The sequence below is a fragment of the Nomascus leucogenys genome, chromosome 11 (assembly GCF_006542625.1).
Source record: "Nomascus leucogenys isolate Asia chromosome 11, Asia_NLE_v1, whole genome shotgun sequence".
In the NCBI taxonomy this organism is placed as follows: Eukaryota; Metazoa; Chordata; class Mammalia; order Primates; family Hylobatidae; genus Nomascus; species Nomascus leucogenys.
In genome coordinates, this window is record NC_044391.1 from 63,223,939 (window position 1) to 63,241,155 (window position 17,217).

Consider the following 17,217-nt stretch of genomic DNA (forward strand, 5'->3'; position numbering starts at 1 on the left):
AAGCAAGTCACAGCACATATAGGTCACTACCACTTTAAAGAGACATTTATACGAATGTGCTTTGAATGTCTGAAGGAGACACTAGAACTGGGTAAGAGCGGTTACTTCTGAGGAGAAGAACCAGGGGACTGGGATGAAGAATGGAAAGGAGATGCTGTCTCTGACTTTTGCCCTATTTGAATTTTTTTGTGATGTGTATGCACTTCCTTTTCATTGCTGATGGTTTTTTAAAGGCACCAGACCAGGGAATGTAAGTTACCGAGTGAAGAACTCTCTCACCATTGGTGCTTTTCTGAAGGGAATCTGTGTAGCCCAGATACAAACCCTTGTGTGGGAAGGCTGTCCACCTACTACTCGCTGGTTTACCCGTTGGACTTGTGTCTGTCCTCCCTAAGGCCAAATTTTCCCCACTCCAGTCTATATGGAAAAAATACGCCTCTGTGTCTGAAGCCCTATTTCTGGCCTACAAGTGGGGTGTGTGGACACACGAGACAAACGGAGGTCTGTTAATGGTAGAGCAATGGCAAAACAAATCATGCCTGAACACAGGCACAAAATGGAAGTTATCTGGATACATTTGCAAAGATTTATATTCGGAAAGGTAGTTTTGTTATTTATTAAGCGTTTATTAAATGCCTCCCTAAAGGTCCTGGATGCCACTAGAACCTTTAGTTAGGACTGAGATGTATATGCAAGAATGGCACATATCAAAATATCTGCTCATTAGTTCAGATCCAACGTAAGTTTTCCCTGAACCAGAACCTCATATTAACTTAGAGTACTCAATGGCACAGCATCCTCTAATTTAAAGATTTTAAAACAAAAACATAACCAGAAGACCCAGTTTTCAAAATTGCTGTTAAAGGCCAACAAATTAGCGGGAGGGAAGGAATAAAAAGGAATAACCTCTCTTAAAATAGCAAATCTACAAAGTCCTCTGCCACAAAAGCAGATCTTTGTCATTTCCCATGAGATAATCATCACCTTGCTGAAAATGAGAAAGGCACCCCCCCCAGGCAAGGGGAAAAAACCCACTCGCTGAAACAGCTTCTGCTTGTTTTTACCATATATTCCAGGGGTTATGTGTGTGGGGGGGTTGTTTTTACATTTATACAGTTTACATTGCTTGACCCATAAATAACACTTGTAAGATTAATAGGGCCATAGTTTTAAAGAGTATTTACATAGCCCCACCATGCATACAGAGCCTTTTTTAATATTGGAAAAAAAATTTAAAAAAAATTGAATTTTCCATCACTAGGCAATGTAAATTTGACCATCTACATTTATAAACCCTGACTAAAATACAAGCAATCAGTTCATCCATAAATTCTGGTTCCCTAGCAAATCTAGCACTGCAGTGTAACAAACGGCTTACAATTCAGGGATATAAAAATATCAGCTTTAAAATCTGAACTGTACAGTATATACATTAATATTTGCACCGTTAAATTAGGAATACACTTAAGTCTATGAAATACTAAGTTATAAATAGCAATGTTTTTTGTTTGTTTTTTTTTCAATCTGTAGCTGGCGCTGATACAATACAATGTTTACCTGGCCAAAGAGGGTTCGAGGGGACAAGTTGGCCTCACAATAAGATGCACAGTGTTAGCTAGGTCATCGTGACGGGCATGCCTCACACCAAGACAGACTATCAAGACCTGAGCCGACCTGACTTACATAAATGACAAACACTATTGCTTTACAAAGGTGGCTAGAGTTCTCCATCTTCTAAAATCAACATCCAATCCCCTTGAGACAGCATCTTGAGTATTCCCTTGAGGATTGGAAAACCAAAGCAGCTACATCAATCTGTAACGCACCCGCACCCGATAGGCACAAGATGTCACGTCCACCTGGCACCATCCAAGGAGGATAAATTGGAGAAATCACACCTTTCAAATGTTAATCTGACACTGTAAACAGCAGTTGAGTTCTCATTTACATGGGCAAAGAAAGCACTTTAAACTATTTTCACAACTTTCCTATGGAAGAAAAGGATACGATTCAGATGGTTAATGGCTAAGTTTTAAACAAATGCTCTCCATTACTACTTGGTTAAGAAATAATACAATTTTTGCCCTTGTGTCCCTTTTTCTTCTTGGATTTTGTTGTCCTCTGACCAAACTGAGGGGTGGGAAGTGCAGACGGTGGACTAGAAAGGTCATCTGTATAGTAGGCAAATCTCTGTGGCCGGGGTTGAGGGATTGGTTGTCCAAGAAAATATCCTTCTTCTTCCGAGTCAGAAGAGGAGGAGGAGGAAGAACACCAGGAATCATCATCCTCGCCATAGAGTCCCAGAAACCGATTCATTCCTGGGTTCTGCAGGCCGTAATCGGAAGTGGCATGGGCGTACTGTCCGTAGAGATCAGCATTCTGGATGTATGCTTGGATCTCCCGGGCGCTTTTATTCTGTATAAATTTCTCATAGTTATCGGGGGTGTACAGCCGCAGTCTGTCCTTGGGAGAGTATTTTCTTTCTGTAACAAGATTCAGGGCATTGTCGGAGCGGGACTTTCTACTTCTCCTGCGGCGGTGGTGATGAGACCTAGATCCCCTCTCTTCAAAATGGTAGACGCGTCTCCGAGTCCTTTCACTCATCGGAGGCTGCCGGATTTCAATGTCATAGTTCCCATTGTCAATGACATCATCGGAAAACTTGACCTGCTGGGGTCTGGATTGAGACTTGGACCTTCTGAGCACTGGCAGATGTACTGGTTTCTCTTCAGGCAGGATTTTCTCTGGACACAACTCTGAACTCAGACTCTTTAAGGACTCTGCACTCCTGTGCAGCATGGAAGAGTTCAAAGTTCCCATATTGCTCATCTTCTCACAATCTTCTGTTTCCATCTCCTCAAAATTTTGCAGAGAATACAATGATGGCCTTGGCTTACTTTCTCCATCCACCGAAGCCCCTAGAAAAGAGGCCAAAACAAGATGGGCTTCTCAATCATCCTAATATTCGACAGTACTTAAAAGTAAGCTACTGAAAGGAAATATTTCAAAGAAAATTTCCAATTTCAATATTTGATTAAAACCCATAGGGAAAGCCAACATGTATCTATGCCAATTGATAAGTGGTATAAATGCAGTTATTGTTATAAGGGGTGGGCACAGCCTTTTGTTTTGTTTTGTTTTGAGACAGAGTTTTGCTCTTGTTGCCCGGGCTGGAGTGCAATGGCACTATCTTGGCACACAACCTCCGCCTCCCAGGTTCAAGCGTTTCTCCTGCCTCAGCCTCCTGAGTAGCTGGGATTACAGGCATGTGCCACCACACCTGGCTACTTTTGTATTTTTAGTAAAGACGGGATTTCTCCATGTTGGTCAGGCTGGTCTCGAAGTCCCAACCTCAGGTGATCCACCCGCCTTGGCCTCCCAAAGTGCTGGGATTACAGGCATGAGCCACTGCACCTGGCCTGGGGCACAGGCTCTCTTATAAGCCTGGAGTCAAAGATTAGTTACAGCACATGGCATGAGCAGCAAAAATTCAAGAGCTCTTCACAGCAGCCTGTTCATCCATTAACATAAGATGTAGAAGCTTCTGCCCCTCAATTCATTAAAGCCACACTGCTTCATTTGGACATCTTTCAAATCAATCCCTCGGTCTCCATCATGAGCTAGTCTTCCTCATCTTATACTGAGACTACTGGTCAGCAAACTACAGCTCAACAGCTTGTGTATCAAGTTTTATTCGAACAGCCACACCTATTTGTTTACATATTGTTTATGGCTGCTTTCTACAGTGGCAGAGCTAAGTAGTCACACCAGAGACTATAGGCCTAAAAAGGGCTATCGAGCCCCTTATGGAAGAGGTTTACTCAACCCCGACCTAGATCTTCATCCAGTCTTTTCTGCCTTCAATGTGTAAAATATGCCACTTCCAGATTAATCTTCTATTGAAACATTTAACAAAACAGATATTGATCTCTTTTGATATAATAGGGCCCAGGCATGTTAAGATAAATACATATAGCCCTACAGACTGAAAGTGATACTGTTGTCAACTGGAGACTACATAACTTTGTACTTTTTTTTTTTTTTTTGAGACGGAGTCTCGCTCTGTCGCCCACGCTGGAGTGCAGTGGCAACATCTCGGCTCACTGCAAGCTCCGCCTCCCGGGTTCACGCCATTCTCTCGCCTCAGCCTCCCAAGTAGCTGGGATTACAGGCATGCGCCACCACGCCTGGCTAATTTTTTGTATTTTTAGTAGAGACAGGGTTTCACCGTGGTAGCCAGGATGGTCTCGATCTCCTGACCTTGTGATCCACCCGCCTCGGCCTCCCAAAGTGCTGGGATTACAGGCGTGAGCCACTGCGCCCGGCCCTATATAACTTCATACTTTTTAAAGGGGGCCTATTTTTCAGCTCATTATTGTCAAGGAATGTCAGCCTCTAACACTTAAATGTGTATCACATTAGTTTAATTCTTTTATTTATTTATTTATTTATTTTGAGACAGAGTCTTGCTCTGTCACTCAGGCTGGAGTGCAGTGGTGCGATCTCGGCTCACTGCAACCTCCACCTCCCAGGTTCAAGTGATTCTGCCTCAGCCTCCCGAGTAGCTGAAATTACAGGCACATGCCACCATGCCTGGCTAATTTTTGTATTTTTAGTAGAGACAGTGTTTTGCCATGTTGGCCAGGCTGGTCTCGAATTCCTGACTTCAGGTGATCCACCTGCTTTGGGCCTCCCAAAGTGCTGGGACTGCAGGTGTGAGCTACCGCACCTGGCTAAATTATGTCTATTTCTGATATTAAATTTAAAACTCCTAGCACTGGGCCTGGCAGACAAAAGGTGCTTACTCAGTCTCACCCACCATTCTTCAACTCCCCTTTATTGCTGGCCTTATCTTTGACAAGTCCACAGAAGCCAGGGGGAGTAGCTTTGCCGTACCCTTCCTTGTCACTGCAGTGTCTGGCACAAGTTATTTCTGGCAGGAAGCAGCTACTAAGCCTTTCCTGTTTACATTACAGAAGCATTACCTTCATGAAAGGGCTGGATGTCAGTAGTTTGACTATAAAACTAGCCACGCAACAGCAACCTTTCTATAATCCAAAGACTTTTTGCAAATAATTTGCATAATGTCCTAGGTTCTAGGCCTAATCTTGCCTTTAGAACCTATGTAATGTTTGGCATTTAGCCTTTTGGTAATTCAAGTTTCCTCATTTGTGAAATGCAATCATATCATCCACTCTATACAGCTCAGGGTCATTTTAAAGATAAAATGTGGATAACTGGTATGACTGTGCTTTGAAAACATTAAAGTAGGCCGGGGCAGTGGCTCACACCTGTAATCCCAGCACTTTGGGAGGCCAAGGCAGGTGGATCACCTGAGGTCAGGAGTTCGAGACCAGCCTGCCTCACAAAAATTAGCTGGGCGTGGTGGCAGGCGCCTGTAATCCCAACTACTCAAGAGGCTGAGGCAGGAGAATCACTTAAACCTGGGAACCTGAGAGGCAGAGGTTATAGTGAGCTGAGATTGCATCACTGCACTCCAGCCTGGGCGACAAGAGCGAAACTCCATCTCAAAACAAAACAAAAAACCAGAAAAAAAAACAAAAGAAAACATTAAAGTAATATTTTAGAATCTAAATAAAAACTATTCAGCTGTTTTTGAGCTACTGTCACAGGGAAGTTCAGGAAGATGTTTAAAAAAAAATGAGCTTGTGGCCAGGCATGCTGGCTCATGCCTATAATCCCAGCACTTTGGGAGGCCGAAGCGGGTGGATCACCTGAGGTCAGGAGTTCAAGACCAGCCTGGCCAACATGGCGAAACCCCATTTCTACTAAAAATACAAAAATTAGCCAGGCATGGTGGTGTGCACCTGTAATCCCCGCTACTGGGGAGGCAGAGGCAGAAGAATCACTTGAACCTGGGAGATGGAGGTTGCAGTGAGGTGAGACTGCGCTATTGCACTCCATCCTAGGCGACAAGAGCCAAACTCCACCTAAAAAAAAAAAAAAAAAAAAAAAAAAAAAAAAAGGAAAAAAAAAAAGAGCTTGTAAAGTGTGGTGTGGGCCAATTTCGGTATCTTAGGATCCTTACAGAATAATCCAAGCATACAATATCTTTCAGACACAATCCAGCTGTAGACTCCTTCATCCAATCAATTTCCTCCTCTTCAAAACAGGGTAATAAAACCTATCCCTAAAGACTGTACTCTAAATATATTTTATACATATGCACTCACCTGTACCCACGTTTGTTTTGCTAGTGTGTGGTATTTAAGTGAGATTCCTTCCTTCCCTTGATCCATGGTTTTGAATAACACACAACTCCTACTCATGCTGAATTGCAATTTTTTTTGAGATGGAGTCTTGCTCTTGCCCAGGCTGGAGTGCAGTGGTGCGATCTCGGCTCACTACAACCTCTGCCTCCTGGGTTCAAGCAATTCTCCTGCCTCAGCCTCCCGAGTAGCTGGGATTACAGGCGCCTGCCACCACGCCCAGCTAATTTTTGTATTTTTAGTAGAGCCGGGGTTTCGCCATGTCGGCTGGGCTGGTCTCGAACTCCTGACCTCAAATGATCTGCCCACCTCAGCCTCCCATAGTGCTGGGATTATAGGCATGAGCCACTGCACCTGGCTTGAATTGCAATTTTTTGAATACACTTTTTAGTAGCTCCTTTTTTCAAATACCCCATAATCCCTAGATTACGTACCTGTGATATTGGACAATGCCAAAGAATCCATCGAATCCCGAACACTTTGCTCTGGCTTCAGGTCTGACAGACACTCCAGGGAATCTTCATACCACTGTGTTTCATCATGATTATACCCTGAAGCCCCATGATCCAGTTCCAATTCCTGAAGCCTTCTACTGCTTGCAGGGCCTGGGTGGCTGCCATAAGCAGAATCACCCAGTCCATCTTGTGACTGTGCCCAGTACATATCAGACTGGTATTTTTTACTTGCAAGGCTCTGGTTATTTTGCTTTAACTCGGTCTTATTTTTAACCATGTTATCAGATATCCAGTGCTCACTGGCTCGAATATCCATCTCTTTGGGCTGTGGCTGAAAGAGGCTTTTATCACCAAACTTGAGGAGGAGCTGTGTCATATAATCTTCATGATCAGCCCATTCTTCAGGGTCTTCTGGAGTTTCATGCTCTACTCTGCCTTTCCAAAATTCTTCACTGGCAAAACTTGTTCCTTGCCTGGAGAGACTCAGATCATCCAATTTTCGAGAAAGGGTGTCATCAGCATTGCCTGAGAGGCCAGGAAACTTGTAGTTCAGAGCAGGCGATAAGAGGAGAGACTGTCTACACTGATCTGCCGACCGACTGCTCTTGCCCATTCGCACACTTCTTCGGGAGTCTCTTGATCGAGCTGACTGAAATGCAGAGTCGGAAGAATCAGAGGCATGGACATCTTCACCGAGACTGCACGTTTTTGAGCAGTAAATCTGACCCTGTTTGGGAAGGAAGGGACATCCCAACAAAGAGGCTTTACACTGGGCACAAGAAAAGCATGTTTCCGTGGCGTGCCAGTGCTGCCCGTCATAGGTCATCTGCGCATGGTCCACACCTGTTTTGAAAAGGACAGAATAAATAACAGGTTATGGTTTAATGCCTGAAACAAGGTGTAAGGAAGAAATGAAGAAAATAAATAAAGATTATGGGTATGGGGGAGCTTGTGTGGGTGACACAGATACAATTAATCCTCATTCTTTGTGGATTCTGTATTTGTGAATTTGCCTACTCATAAAAATTTATTCACAACCCCCAAACTAATACTCACAACACTTTCGTGGTCATTCGCAGATGTGCAGAGTGGCAAAAATATGAACTGAACCAACACGCACTGATCCAGGAGATGCTCGGCCTTTTATTTCAGCTCTCATATTGTAGACAAGCGTCCTATCCCTGGTCTACCTGCTGCCTCGTTTTCTGCATTTTTGTGCTCTTTGTTGGTGAGTTTGCTGTTTAAAATGGCCCCCAAGTGTAATGCTGATAATGCTGAAATGCTGTCATGTTGCTAAGGGCAAGAAGGCTGTGATGTGCCTTATGGAGAAAAGACATGTATTACATAAGCTCCTAATCTTGAGTACGGTGCTACTGGCTGTGAGTTCAATATTAATGCATCAACAGTGTACATTCAATAAGGCAGTGGCTTTAAGCAAAAACACACGTGAAACAAGGTTATGTATTGACGGGTTGATGAAATTGCTGTGACCAGAGGCTCACAGGAACCTAACCCTGTATTCCCCCACAAGCAACGGTTCAGTGTTCACTAATCCAGTGTTCGCAGTAACTTCACAGAACACAACTACTGCGAGTAACAAGAACCGGCTCTCTGCTCATTTGTCAAAGCTCATCAGCTAGAACATTTAAGATCTGTACATTTCATTGTATGTAAATTATATGTCAACTTTGAAAAACAGAAAAAGAAAAAGTAAGACTGGATAATCCAAGACAGACTAATGGCTAGGTGACAGGGCAGACGGGCTGGCTGTGGACTTACCAATATGTTCCCCACAGGTTTCACAGTACTCTGCATAGAGAGACTCAAAACAGCCACAGCAGAAGGGGCGGCCATCCTTCATGATGTACCTCTGTCCTCCCAGGACCGTTTCACACTCAAGGCAGCAGAAGTGTTTCATGTGCCAATGGCGACCCTCAGCTTCTGTGCACTCATCAGCAAAAATTATCTTCAAAAAGAAACGTGAAACCAGAGAATGAAAGAAAATCATTAGGAACTATTTTAAAGGCCAAGTAACTGCATGTTTTCTGGGCAATGGACAGACACTGGCTCTTAAAAAAATCAGATAGCTAACCTTGTTTCTTAGAGTCACAAGCTTAAATCTAACTTGATTTAGCTACAAACTAGAGCATAAATTGACAGTGCTGAAAAAAGAAACTAAATAATGCATGCTTGCTTCGACTCTAAAACCAGAATGCTACACTGGAGGTAATTCACTCGGTCATATTTTTGCTGCCCAATAACATTTCCTTGGCATAATCTGGCAAAGAACACATTAACACGGAAATAATTTAGTGAAATAATTTGCTGTTTTAGTAGAAAGAAAACTCATAAAAATGTCTGTGGACTCAACACAGTTACAGCTACACAGATGCTGGAAATGAGTGAACAGCATTTGTGTTGATAATGCTTTATTGACCTGGTGGCCATCTCCAGATTAACGACTCTTTATTTTTTTGAGACAGGGTCTCAATTGTAGCCCAGGCTGGATGGAGCACAGTGGCACTATCATAGCTCACTGCAGCCTCAAACTCCTGGGCTTGAGTGATTCTCCCACCTCTGCCTCCTGAGTAGCTGGGACCACAAGGGCAGAACCACCATGCCCAGCTAATTTGAAAAACATTTTGGGACAGAGACGGGGTCTCACCATGGGGTCCAGGCTGGTTCTTATTTATTTATTTATTTATTTATTTATATTTTTACTTTTTTTGAGACAGAGTCTTGCCCTGTCACTACGCTGGAGTGCAATGGCGTGACCTTGGCTCACTGCAACCTCCGCCTCCTGGGTACAAGCAATTCTCCTGCCTCAGCCTCCTGAGTAGCTGGGACTAAAGATGCATGCCACCATGCCCAGCTAATTTTTGTATTTTTAGTTGAGACGGGGTTTCACCATGTTGGCCAGGATGGTCTCTATCTCTTGACCTCATGATCTGCCCACCTCGGCCCCCCAAAGTGCTGGGATTACAGGTGTGAGCCACCGAGCCCGGCAGGTTCTTTTATTTTTTTATATTTTTGGTTTCCAAAATATGTTCAGCAGAGTGCAGTGGCTCACCCCGGTATTCCCAGCACTTTGGGAGGCCGAGGCAGGCGAATCTCTTGGGGTCAGGAATTCGAGACCAGCCTGGCCAACATGGCGAAGCCCGCCTCTACTAAAAATACAAAAAAAAAAAACTAGCTCGGCATGGTGGCGGGCACCTGCAATCCCAGCTACTCGGGGGGCTGAGGTGCGAGAATCACTTGAACACAGGAGGCAGAGGTTGCAGTGAGCCAAGATTGCACCACGGCACTCTAGCCTGGGCAACAGAGAGCAACTCCATCTCAAAAAAATAAAACAAAACAAAAACAAAAATATGTTCAAATAGAACATTGTTAAAAAAACGTATAAAATAAATGAATGTATAAAAATAAAAACAAAGTTTATTGTCATAGATTGAAAAGAGACTAAGAAGATACAATGAGTAAATGCAATGAAGCACCCTGGATTGATCTTGGATAAGAAAAGGAACATTTGTTAAAAAACTGGGAAAATCTAAACAAAGACTATGGTTTAGTTAATGGTATTACACTGATGATAATTTCTTAGTTTTGATACATACATTATGGTTATGTAAGATGTTAGCGTCAGGGGAAGCTGGGAGAAGGGCATGCAGGATCTCTCTGTAATAGCTTTGCAACTCTTCTGTAAATCTAAAATTATTTTAAAATAAAAAGCTAAAGGAAAAAAATTTTTCCTTTCAAGCCATCATCCATTCCCACCTTCCCCCAGGGTAACTACTATTAATTTGGTATTTGTCTTTCCGTACCTTTTCTGAGTATAAACAAATACATACATCATATTGTTTTTTAAATCCTTAACAAAAATAAGACCATCTACTACATGCTCTTCTGCAACTTGTATTTTCTCACAACCCACCGAAGACAAAATACTTATCAAAATACAAAGACATCTGCTTCCCTATCAGGGAGGTGCAAAAATAATTGCGGTTTTGACCATTATGGCAAAAAACCGCAATTACTTTTGCACCAACCAAATATAGATTATTTCACTGTATGAATGTACAGGATTATCTTTAAAACATGCACACAGAACAACATCCAGGAAATTTTAATATTTTGCTTAGATGTAAACAGTGGAATATTGGCTTAATCTAAGCTTATTTTTCCAAGTGTGAAAGGATGAACTTTTTTTACCTCGTCACATGCTGAGCACCGTGGTTTGAGCAGTTCTGCGTGGTGCCTGCCACAGTGAATTTTTCCATCCTGATAAAAATAGATGAGGTCGACCAGCAGCTCATTGCACGTGAAGCAGACAAAGCAGGATGGGTGCCAGCACACGCCAGGGCCCGCGCGGGAGGCGAACACTGCAACTTCACCTCCATTTATCTTCAACCCACACTACAAACAAATGTAAATGTAAAAGGATCATTTTTTAAAGACGGGATTCTCAGGCTTTCCTACTTTAGGACAAATCTCGAATTTGTCAGGAATGTGTTTATTTTTGCCACCTGTTAGTGATTAAGTAGCTCTTTAATTAAGCTGGATTACTGGTGATTCTCCACTGTAAGGCACGTATCTCAGACATACAACTATTTCTAAGGACGGTATAATCTGATTCACACAAATAGTGGTTTTCCTGTGCCAGCCTCCTGCTGGATACATTTCCTACTCTGAGAACTGCCAGCAAAGATCTGAATGTCTTCATTACATTTCTGCATCTTTTGAATACAAGATGTATCCTAGCACCTACCTCCATGCCAGGATCCTACCAAAGGCAGGATTTCACCCAGCATTTGCATAAGGGTGATTGACTCCTGCTGTCATACACAGCAGTGTAGCTAGTTACAAATATGAAACATGAATTGCTATTTAATAAAAAGCTAGGCTGTCTTTCTCTCATTTTCTGGAGGCTTTCAGGACCCACACCTCTGCTAGTCCAGTCACCTACCCCCAGCTGTCCACCCCGTCCACGTCACTGCCACAAGCTACGCATCAGAGAAGGGGCTGCCCACCTGCTCACACGCAGCATGCATGACTGCTCTGGACAGAAGCTTAATTGTTCCTCTTCCCAGTGCTTCTTTCTTCCGCTGAGCACTGAACACCTGCAATTCTTTTTTCTCCTCTTCACTCAAAGACTGGCAATACCGCACCTTCACAGAAAGCAAAACAGAAACACCACACTGAGTGCAGTCTTTCTCACCAGTTCTCTACTTCCAGAGTTAGGGTTTCAGGAAATAAAACAGTAAGTTTAGCTCGCCTGTGTCACACCCCCACGATTTTAAAATGATACCATATCTGAATTTTACAGCCTCTCTAGAAAAAGGGAAATGCAACGTGAAGGAATAGTCTTTTTTTAAATAAGAAATGTTTAATGGAAAACCCTTATCAACAGACATTAAAAAAAATATATAGGACATTAACCTTTCCACAAAAGGTTTAAACTTGTTAACTGTCACTTTTACTCTCCCTTCTACGTGCACTCAACTCAACTGCAGGCCTGAATGACCATAAAGCATTCACTCTGGATGCAGGGGCAGGGAAATCTCAGGAATTTGTAGGTTCCTGACCATTGGTGGGTGGCTGCAAACACTATAAAAACCAACTTGTGTTAAGTTTATTACACTGATACTCTTTTCTCTCTTTCTCTCAAAGAATGGAAAGCTGTATTCTCTGGCCAAATTTTAACTAAAGAAAGGCAAAAGGGAGCCCTCGCCAGTGAGGAGTTGGGGTTTATGAGCAGCATCTCAGTGCTTCTCACACATTTTTTCTTATTTTTTCTAATTAGCCTTCTTCCTGCTATTTTACCTCATTATCATGTGGTGGTAACTGGTACAAAAGCTGTTTAATCCGATGCTTCTCTCCGGGGCTGTTAACGTAAGGAACCTTTTCCTCTGGTAAGCAAGCAAAATAGAGCTGGATCTGCAAAAGAGACAGAATGGCATCAACATACAGAACTGAGCATCTCAGCTCACTTAATCTTTAAAAGTTACCTTTCCCTAGGTATGGGGTTTGGCCTCTTGTAGCTAATGAGAAGACCAGCTGAGCCAACTCAGCAGAACTGCAAACCTTCAGATAACTAGCACCCAGCTGCTAAATTGCTCTTCAGGAATGTAATTTGTAGTGACAATTAGGGACATCATAAATTATGCACCATAAAATATGCACATTTAAGACCACTCTTCCCAGTGGTGTGGCTCACGCCTGTAATCCCAGCACTCTGGGGGGCTGAGGCTGGTGGATCACCTGAGGTCAGGAGTTTGAGTCCAGCCTGACCAACATGGTGAAACCCTGTCTCTACTAGAACTACAAAAATTAGCTGGGCGTGGTGGTGCACGCCTATAATCCTAGCTACTCGGGAGGCTGAGGCAGGAGAATCGCTTGAACCTGGGAGGCAGAGGTTGTAGTCAGCCAAGATGGCGCCACTGCACTCCAGCCTGAGCGACAGAGCAAGACTCCGTCTCAAAAAAAAAAAAAAAAAAAAAAAAAAAAAAAAAAAAAAAAAGACTACTCTTCCTCAGCCAATCTTCCAAGGGGCAGACAAGAGATCAGCAAGAGAGAAAGTCCTGGGTGAATTCTGCATATTACTAAACAGACTGTGTGAAATGGTCCAAAATCCAGCCACTGCACAAACACATTTAATTTGCTCTCTGAATTTTACACATCACAAAGACAAAGGCTGTTTTGCTAAATGTTGTAAACTCTTCTTTATCAGGTTCTCTAAAACATCAGCTTTCTTTGCTTCCATGAGTGCTATTTTCTGAATACCTGAAGTCAGTCTCCCCAGGGAAATTGGAGAGACACCACATTGAGCTGTACTTTGCTCACTCTGAAAGGAAAACTTAATTTCTGCTTGTTTGTTTTTCTGATGTCTTTAAAGGAACATCCCTTAATGAGTACTGCAAAGGATACTGCAGAGCTGAGAAGGAATAAAAGAAAAAAAAGACAGGAGACAGGAATTTAGGGCCTGTCTACTTCAATACCTTAGTACCACACAAAACCTACCCACTCTAAGATGTAAGAAGGGATTCTCTCTAAGTAATTTGTCAAAATATTGCTTTTCTAACTGCTTCGCCAGCACTCCACCCTCTCCCCATTCTGTCAGCTCTAGAAGCTTTTTACAGTTATAAACACTTACTGATATCAGCTACATGCATGCCAGGTACTGTGCTATGCCATGGATAAATAATACCCTATTCTCATAAAACGTCCCACCCTACAGGAAACAGAACCCTAACTCAGAAGCAAAGCAACCACATACCCCACTGTCAACTTTATTTTCAAATGATGCCTCTGCTCTTTTAATAATATCACCAGTGATTTTCAACAAGTTAATCATTGTAAAGATATTGGGAAAATTAAATAGGCATATGGAATGTCCTCATCTTCCCTAAAATAACAATACAAACAAGGCATAAAATTAACTCTTTAATTTTTTTTCCAATCCCTGTGGTGTAAGTGACAGGCTCTTTTATATGCAAAGTTATCAAAGGTCAAACGTCTAAGCAGTAACACTTCAGAGGGTTTCTGATAGCTCACTATCTCGCTTCCAAAGCAAAAGCATTGCTGAGAACTGGCATGGAAACTTTTCTCTTTTCTTTTATTGCCTTTTTGTTGTCACAGAAGTTTTTTAAAAGGTAAATTCCTCTCACTCTCAAGAGGGATTCATCCGAAATACACATAACCAATGCATATGTAGTACTCTGGATTTCATTCATTAGAGCAAAAATGGGATCCTTATGAGGCTTCTGGAACCATGGGTACGACGAGATTGGAAACTTCCATTGAGAAACTAAATATGACCTTCAAAAGTAAAACTTCAAAGCCATACAAAGAAGAATAAGGACTGAGGAGGGTGGTATTCCAGCATCTCAGTGATGTTCTATCCATTTACAAAATAATGTTCTGAAGTCTGAACTCACACTGAAAAACAAAGAGTAAATATAGGATGATGAAATTCCTACCTGCTCTGGTCTCAGGCCCGGGGGGACCCAGGCGTACTCCTCCAATGCACAACCAGAGTCATCATCTGATGTGGAACTTCTCTGACAGCCAAAGGCCAGTTTGCTCATCTTGGGCTCCATCTCCAAAGGCATAAAGTTTAAAGCCTGGTTTCTCAGTCACAGGACATCAAACAGTGGCTGCTGTGGACAATATAAGAAAAAACAAAGACATCTAAAACCTGAATGCATTTCTCTTACCCCCGACCCAGAGCTTTTATTGAATGCTGTTAACACACAGCTGGGCCCAGAGAAAGTAACCAAATTACTACTGCACCACCCCCCAGGCCCCCTGAAATTTAAAATTTAGAGCTATATAATTTGGTAGTAGTCCCTTTGCCAGCTCAGAATTTCAGAACATGCCACCAAAGCTAGTTCATTTCCAGGAGCCTCTAAAAGGTGCCTCTCTACAGTCGATTCCTTAGAAAAGTTCTCAAGGAAGTTGATGTGTTGACTTCCTAACTTGCCCACAAATCCCTGTGACATCCTATAAGTTGTAGAAAGAAGTGTCAGGGATCAGGCCACCTGCCTTGCCCACTACTATGCCCCATGAAAAATGGCTCAAGACCCCACTCGGCCCCCCGTATTTCCTAAGCAATTTTTCCAACTGAGGCAGTGCTGCCTCCTGAGAGTGGGTCCACTCAGCCAAACTGCTTAGGTTTCAGATTTCTAATTATGTTTTGTAAGACACTAAACTGAGTTTATACACAAAATAGAAATAGCACAATTAAATCCTTATGCTGCACATTAAATCCTCAAGCCTTTACTAAGGGCTAAAGTCAGCCAGACATTCATCAATGAGTTCCTTCAACAAACAGTTACTGAATACAGCACTATGTGAAAATAAAATCCAGCTTGGTGACTGTTAATGTTTAATTGCATCATAAGCAGGCATTCACTGAAAAGTTATGCAGTCAGTGCCTAGTATGTGTGAAATGTCATCAGCCTGCAATGGGCAGAGTAAGATGTAAATCCTCCTCTGAATAAAAAGCCTCCTTGGATGAAGGGCTATAAAAGTGTCAAGACAACATTCCCTGCCCTACAACCCAGGAACTTTGCTATCACCATTTATGTTCTTTGTATCTTCTGATGATTAAAAATCATCGTTCATCCCAGGGCACAAAGAAAAAAATAATAATTATCAGAACTTTCAGAACCAGATGGAGAGATGGAGCTTTTTTATACCTGGGCCTTTCACCCACAAAAAAATGACGTAAAGAAAGAAAATTATAGATAATTATCCCGACCCAATCATTTTAGATAAAACAAGGTTCAGGAAAGTCAAGAGACTTGTCCAAGGTCATATGGCTAAAAGCCAGAGTCTAGTCACACATACACACTGACATGTCAGACTTCCAAAAATTCTTCTGCCTTAATAAACGTTCTTCCATCTCAGGAAGGATGTCAAAAAAAAAAAAAAAAAAAAAAGTTCTCACTTGCTTAAACAAGTGGGAAAGGCAGTGAAAACCCATCCACTTTCAGCCTGAGACTAAGTCATTTTTCAGCGACTATCTCAATTCGACTGTAAATACTGAGTGTTGGAAAATACTACCTATTAAAACCTTTGATTACTGGCCGGGCGCGGTAGCTCACACCTGTAATCCCAGCACTTTGGGAGGCTGAGGCAGATGGATCACAAGGTCAGGAGTTTGAGCCCAGCCTGGCCAACATAGTGAAACCCTGTCTCTACTAAAAACACAAAAATTAGCCAGGCGTGGTGGTGGGTGCCTGTAATCCCAGCTACTTGGGAGGCTGAGGCAGGAGAATAGCTTCAAACTGGGAGGCAGAGGTTGCAGTGAGCTGAGATTGCAGCCCTGGACTCCAGCCTGGGCGACAGAGCAAGACTCCGTCTCGAAAAAAATAAAATAAAATAAAACCTGATTAAAATTTATGGTTTTTCTTTTATAAATGATAGGACATTGAGAAAATTAACACTGTAGCAGTTCACAAATGAAGGGCAAGCACCTCATAGCTACAATCTTTATTAGCAGTAGGAGCGATGCCACACATATATTATTCTAACTAATAAATTTAACTTTCATTCACCCTGAACAAAAAGTGAAGATGACCTCATTTCCTACACTACCATTGGGAGGTTATGACCTTTTAAACAAGGCATCATTTCACACAGGTGCAACTCATTCATGTCTTGACTAAGGAAAGGCTTTCTAAACATAGGCATATTCCTCTGACTCCTCAATAAAAAAGGATGTGTTAATGAGTCAGAAAATGTCTTGGATATTTTGAAAAAACCACTCCCCCATGTCAAAGGAAGAGAACCAGAGGTTAAGAATTTAATTAGTAACTCTAAAACTCCTACCAGGAGAATGAGTGCCTTCAATGCAATTTAACCCAAATCATGAAATATGAACATCTGCCCCCTGCTAAATCAGGCTAAGCACGGAGACACTAAGGTATTTGCTCTGCAGACTTACAAAGAACATAAATATTAAATAGAACCTAAAAATTAAATGTCACTGGATTATAAAACAAGAGAAAACATCACAAATTAAGACAAGC

General features: G+C 42.3%; 1 protein-coding gene and 1 pseudogene across 4 annotated transcripts in view; both read right to left on the reverse strand.

The window, feature by feature from the left end:
• Positions 1-602: 602 nt before the first annotated feature.
• The window catches only part of PRICKLE1 (prickle planar cell polarity protein 1), a 131,148-nt gene continuing 114,533 nt past the window's right edge, over positions 603-17,217 (reverse strand). For 3 of the 4 annotated variants that reach the window (XM_003252283.3, XM_030822644.1, XM_003252284.3), the window contains exons 2-8: positions 14,662-14,841; positions 12,506-12,619; positions 11,713-11,850; positions 10,895-11,098; positions 8,465-8,651; positions 6,665-7,528; positions 603-2,918 (exon numbers count right to left, since the gene is read on the reverse strand). In XM_003252283.3, the coding sequence (XP_003252331.1) occupies positions 2,062-2,918; positions 6,665-7,528; positions 8,465-8,651; positions 10,895-11,098; positions 11,713-11,850; positions 12,506-12,619; positions 14,662-14,793 (2,496 nt within the window). In that variant the 5' untranslated portion in view covers positions 14,794-14,841 and the 3' untranslated portion in view covers positions 603-2,061. The remainder of the gene's footprint in view (positions 2,919-6,664; positions 7,529-8,464; positions 8,652-10,894; positions 11,099-11,712; positions 11,851-12,505; positions 12,620-14,661; positions 14,842-17,217) is intronic. The other variant, XM_030822645.1, reaches the window with a different exon arrangement.
• LOC115837265 lies at positions 12,951-13,131 on the reverse strand (annotated as a pseudogene).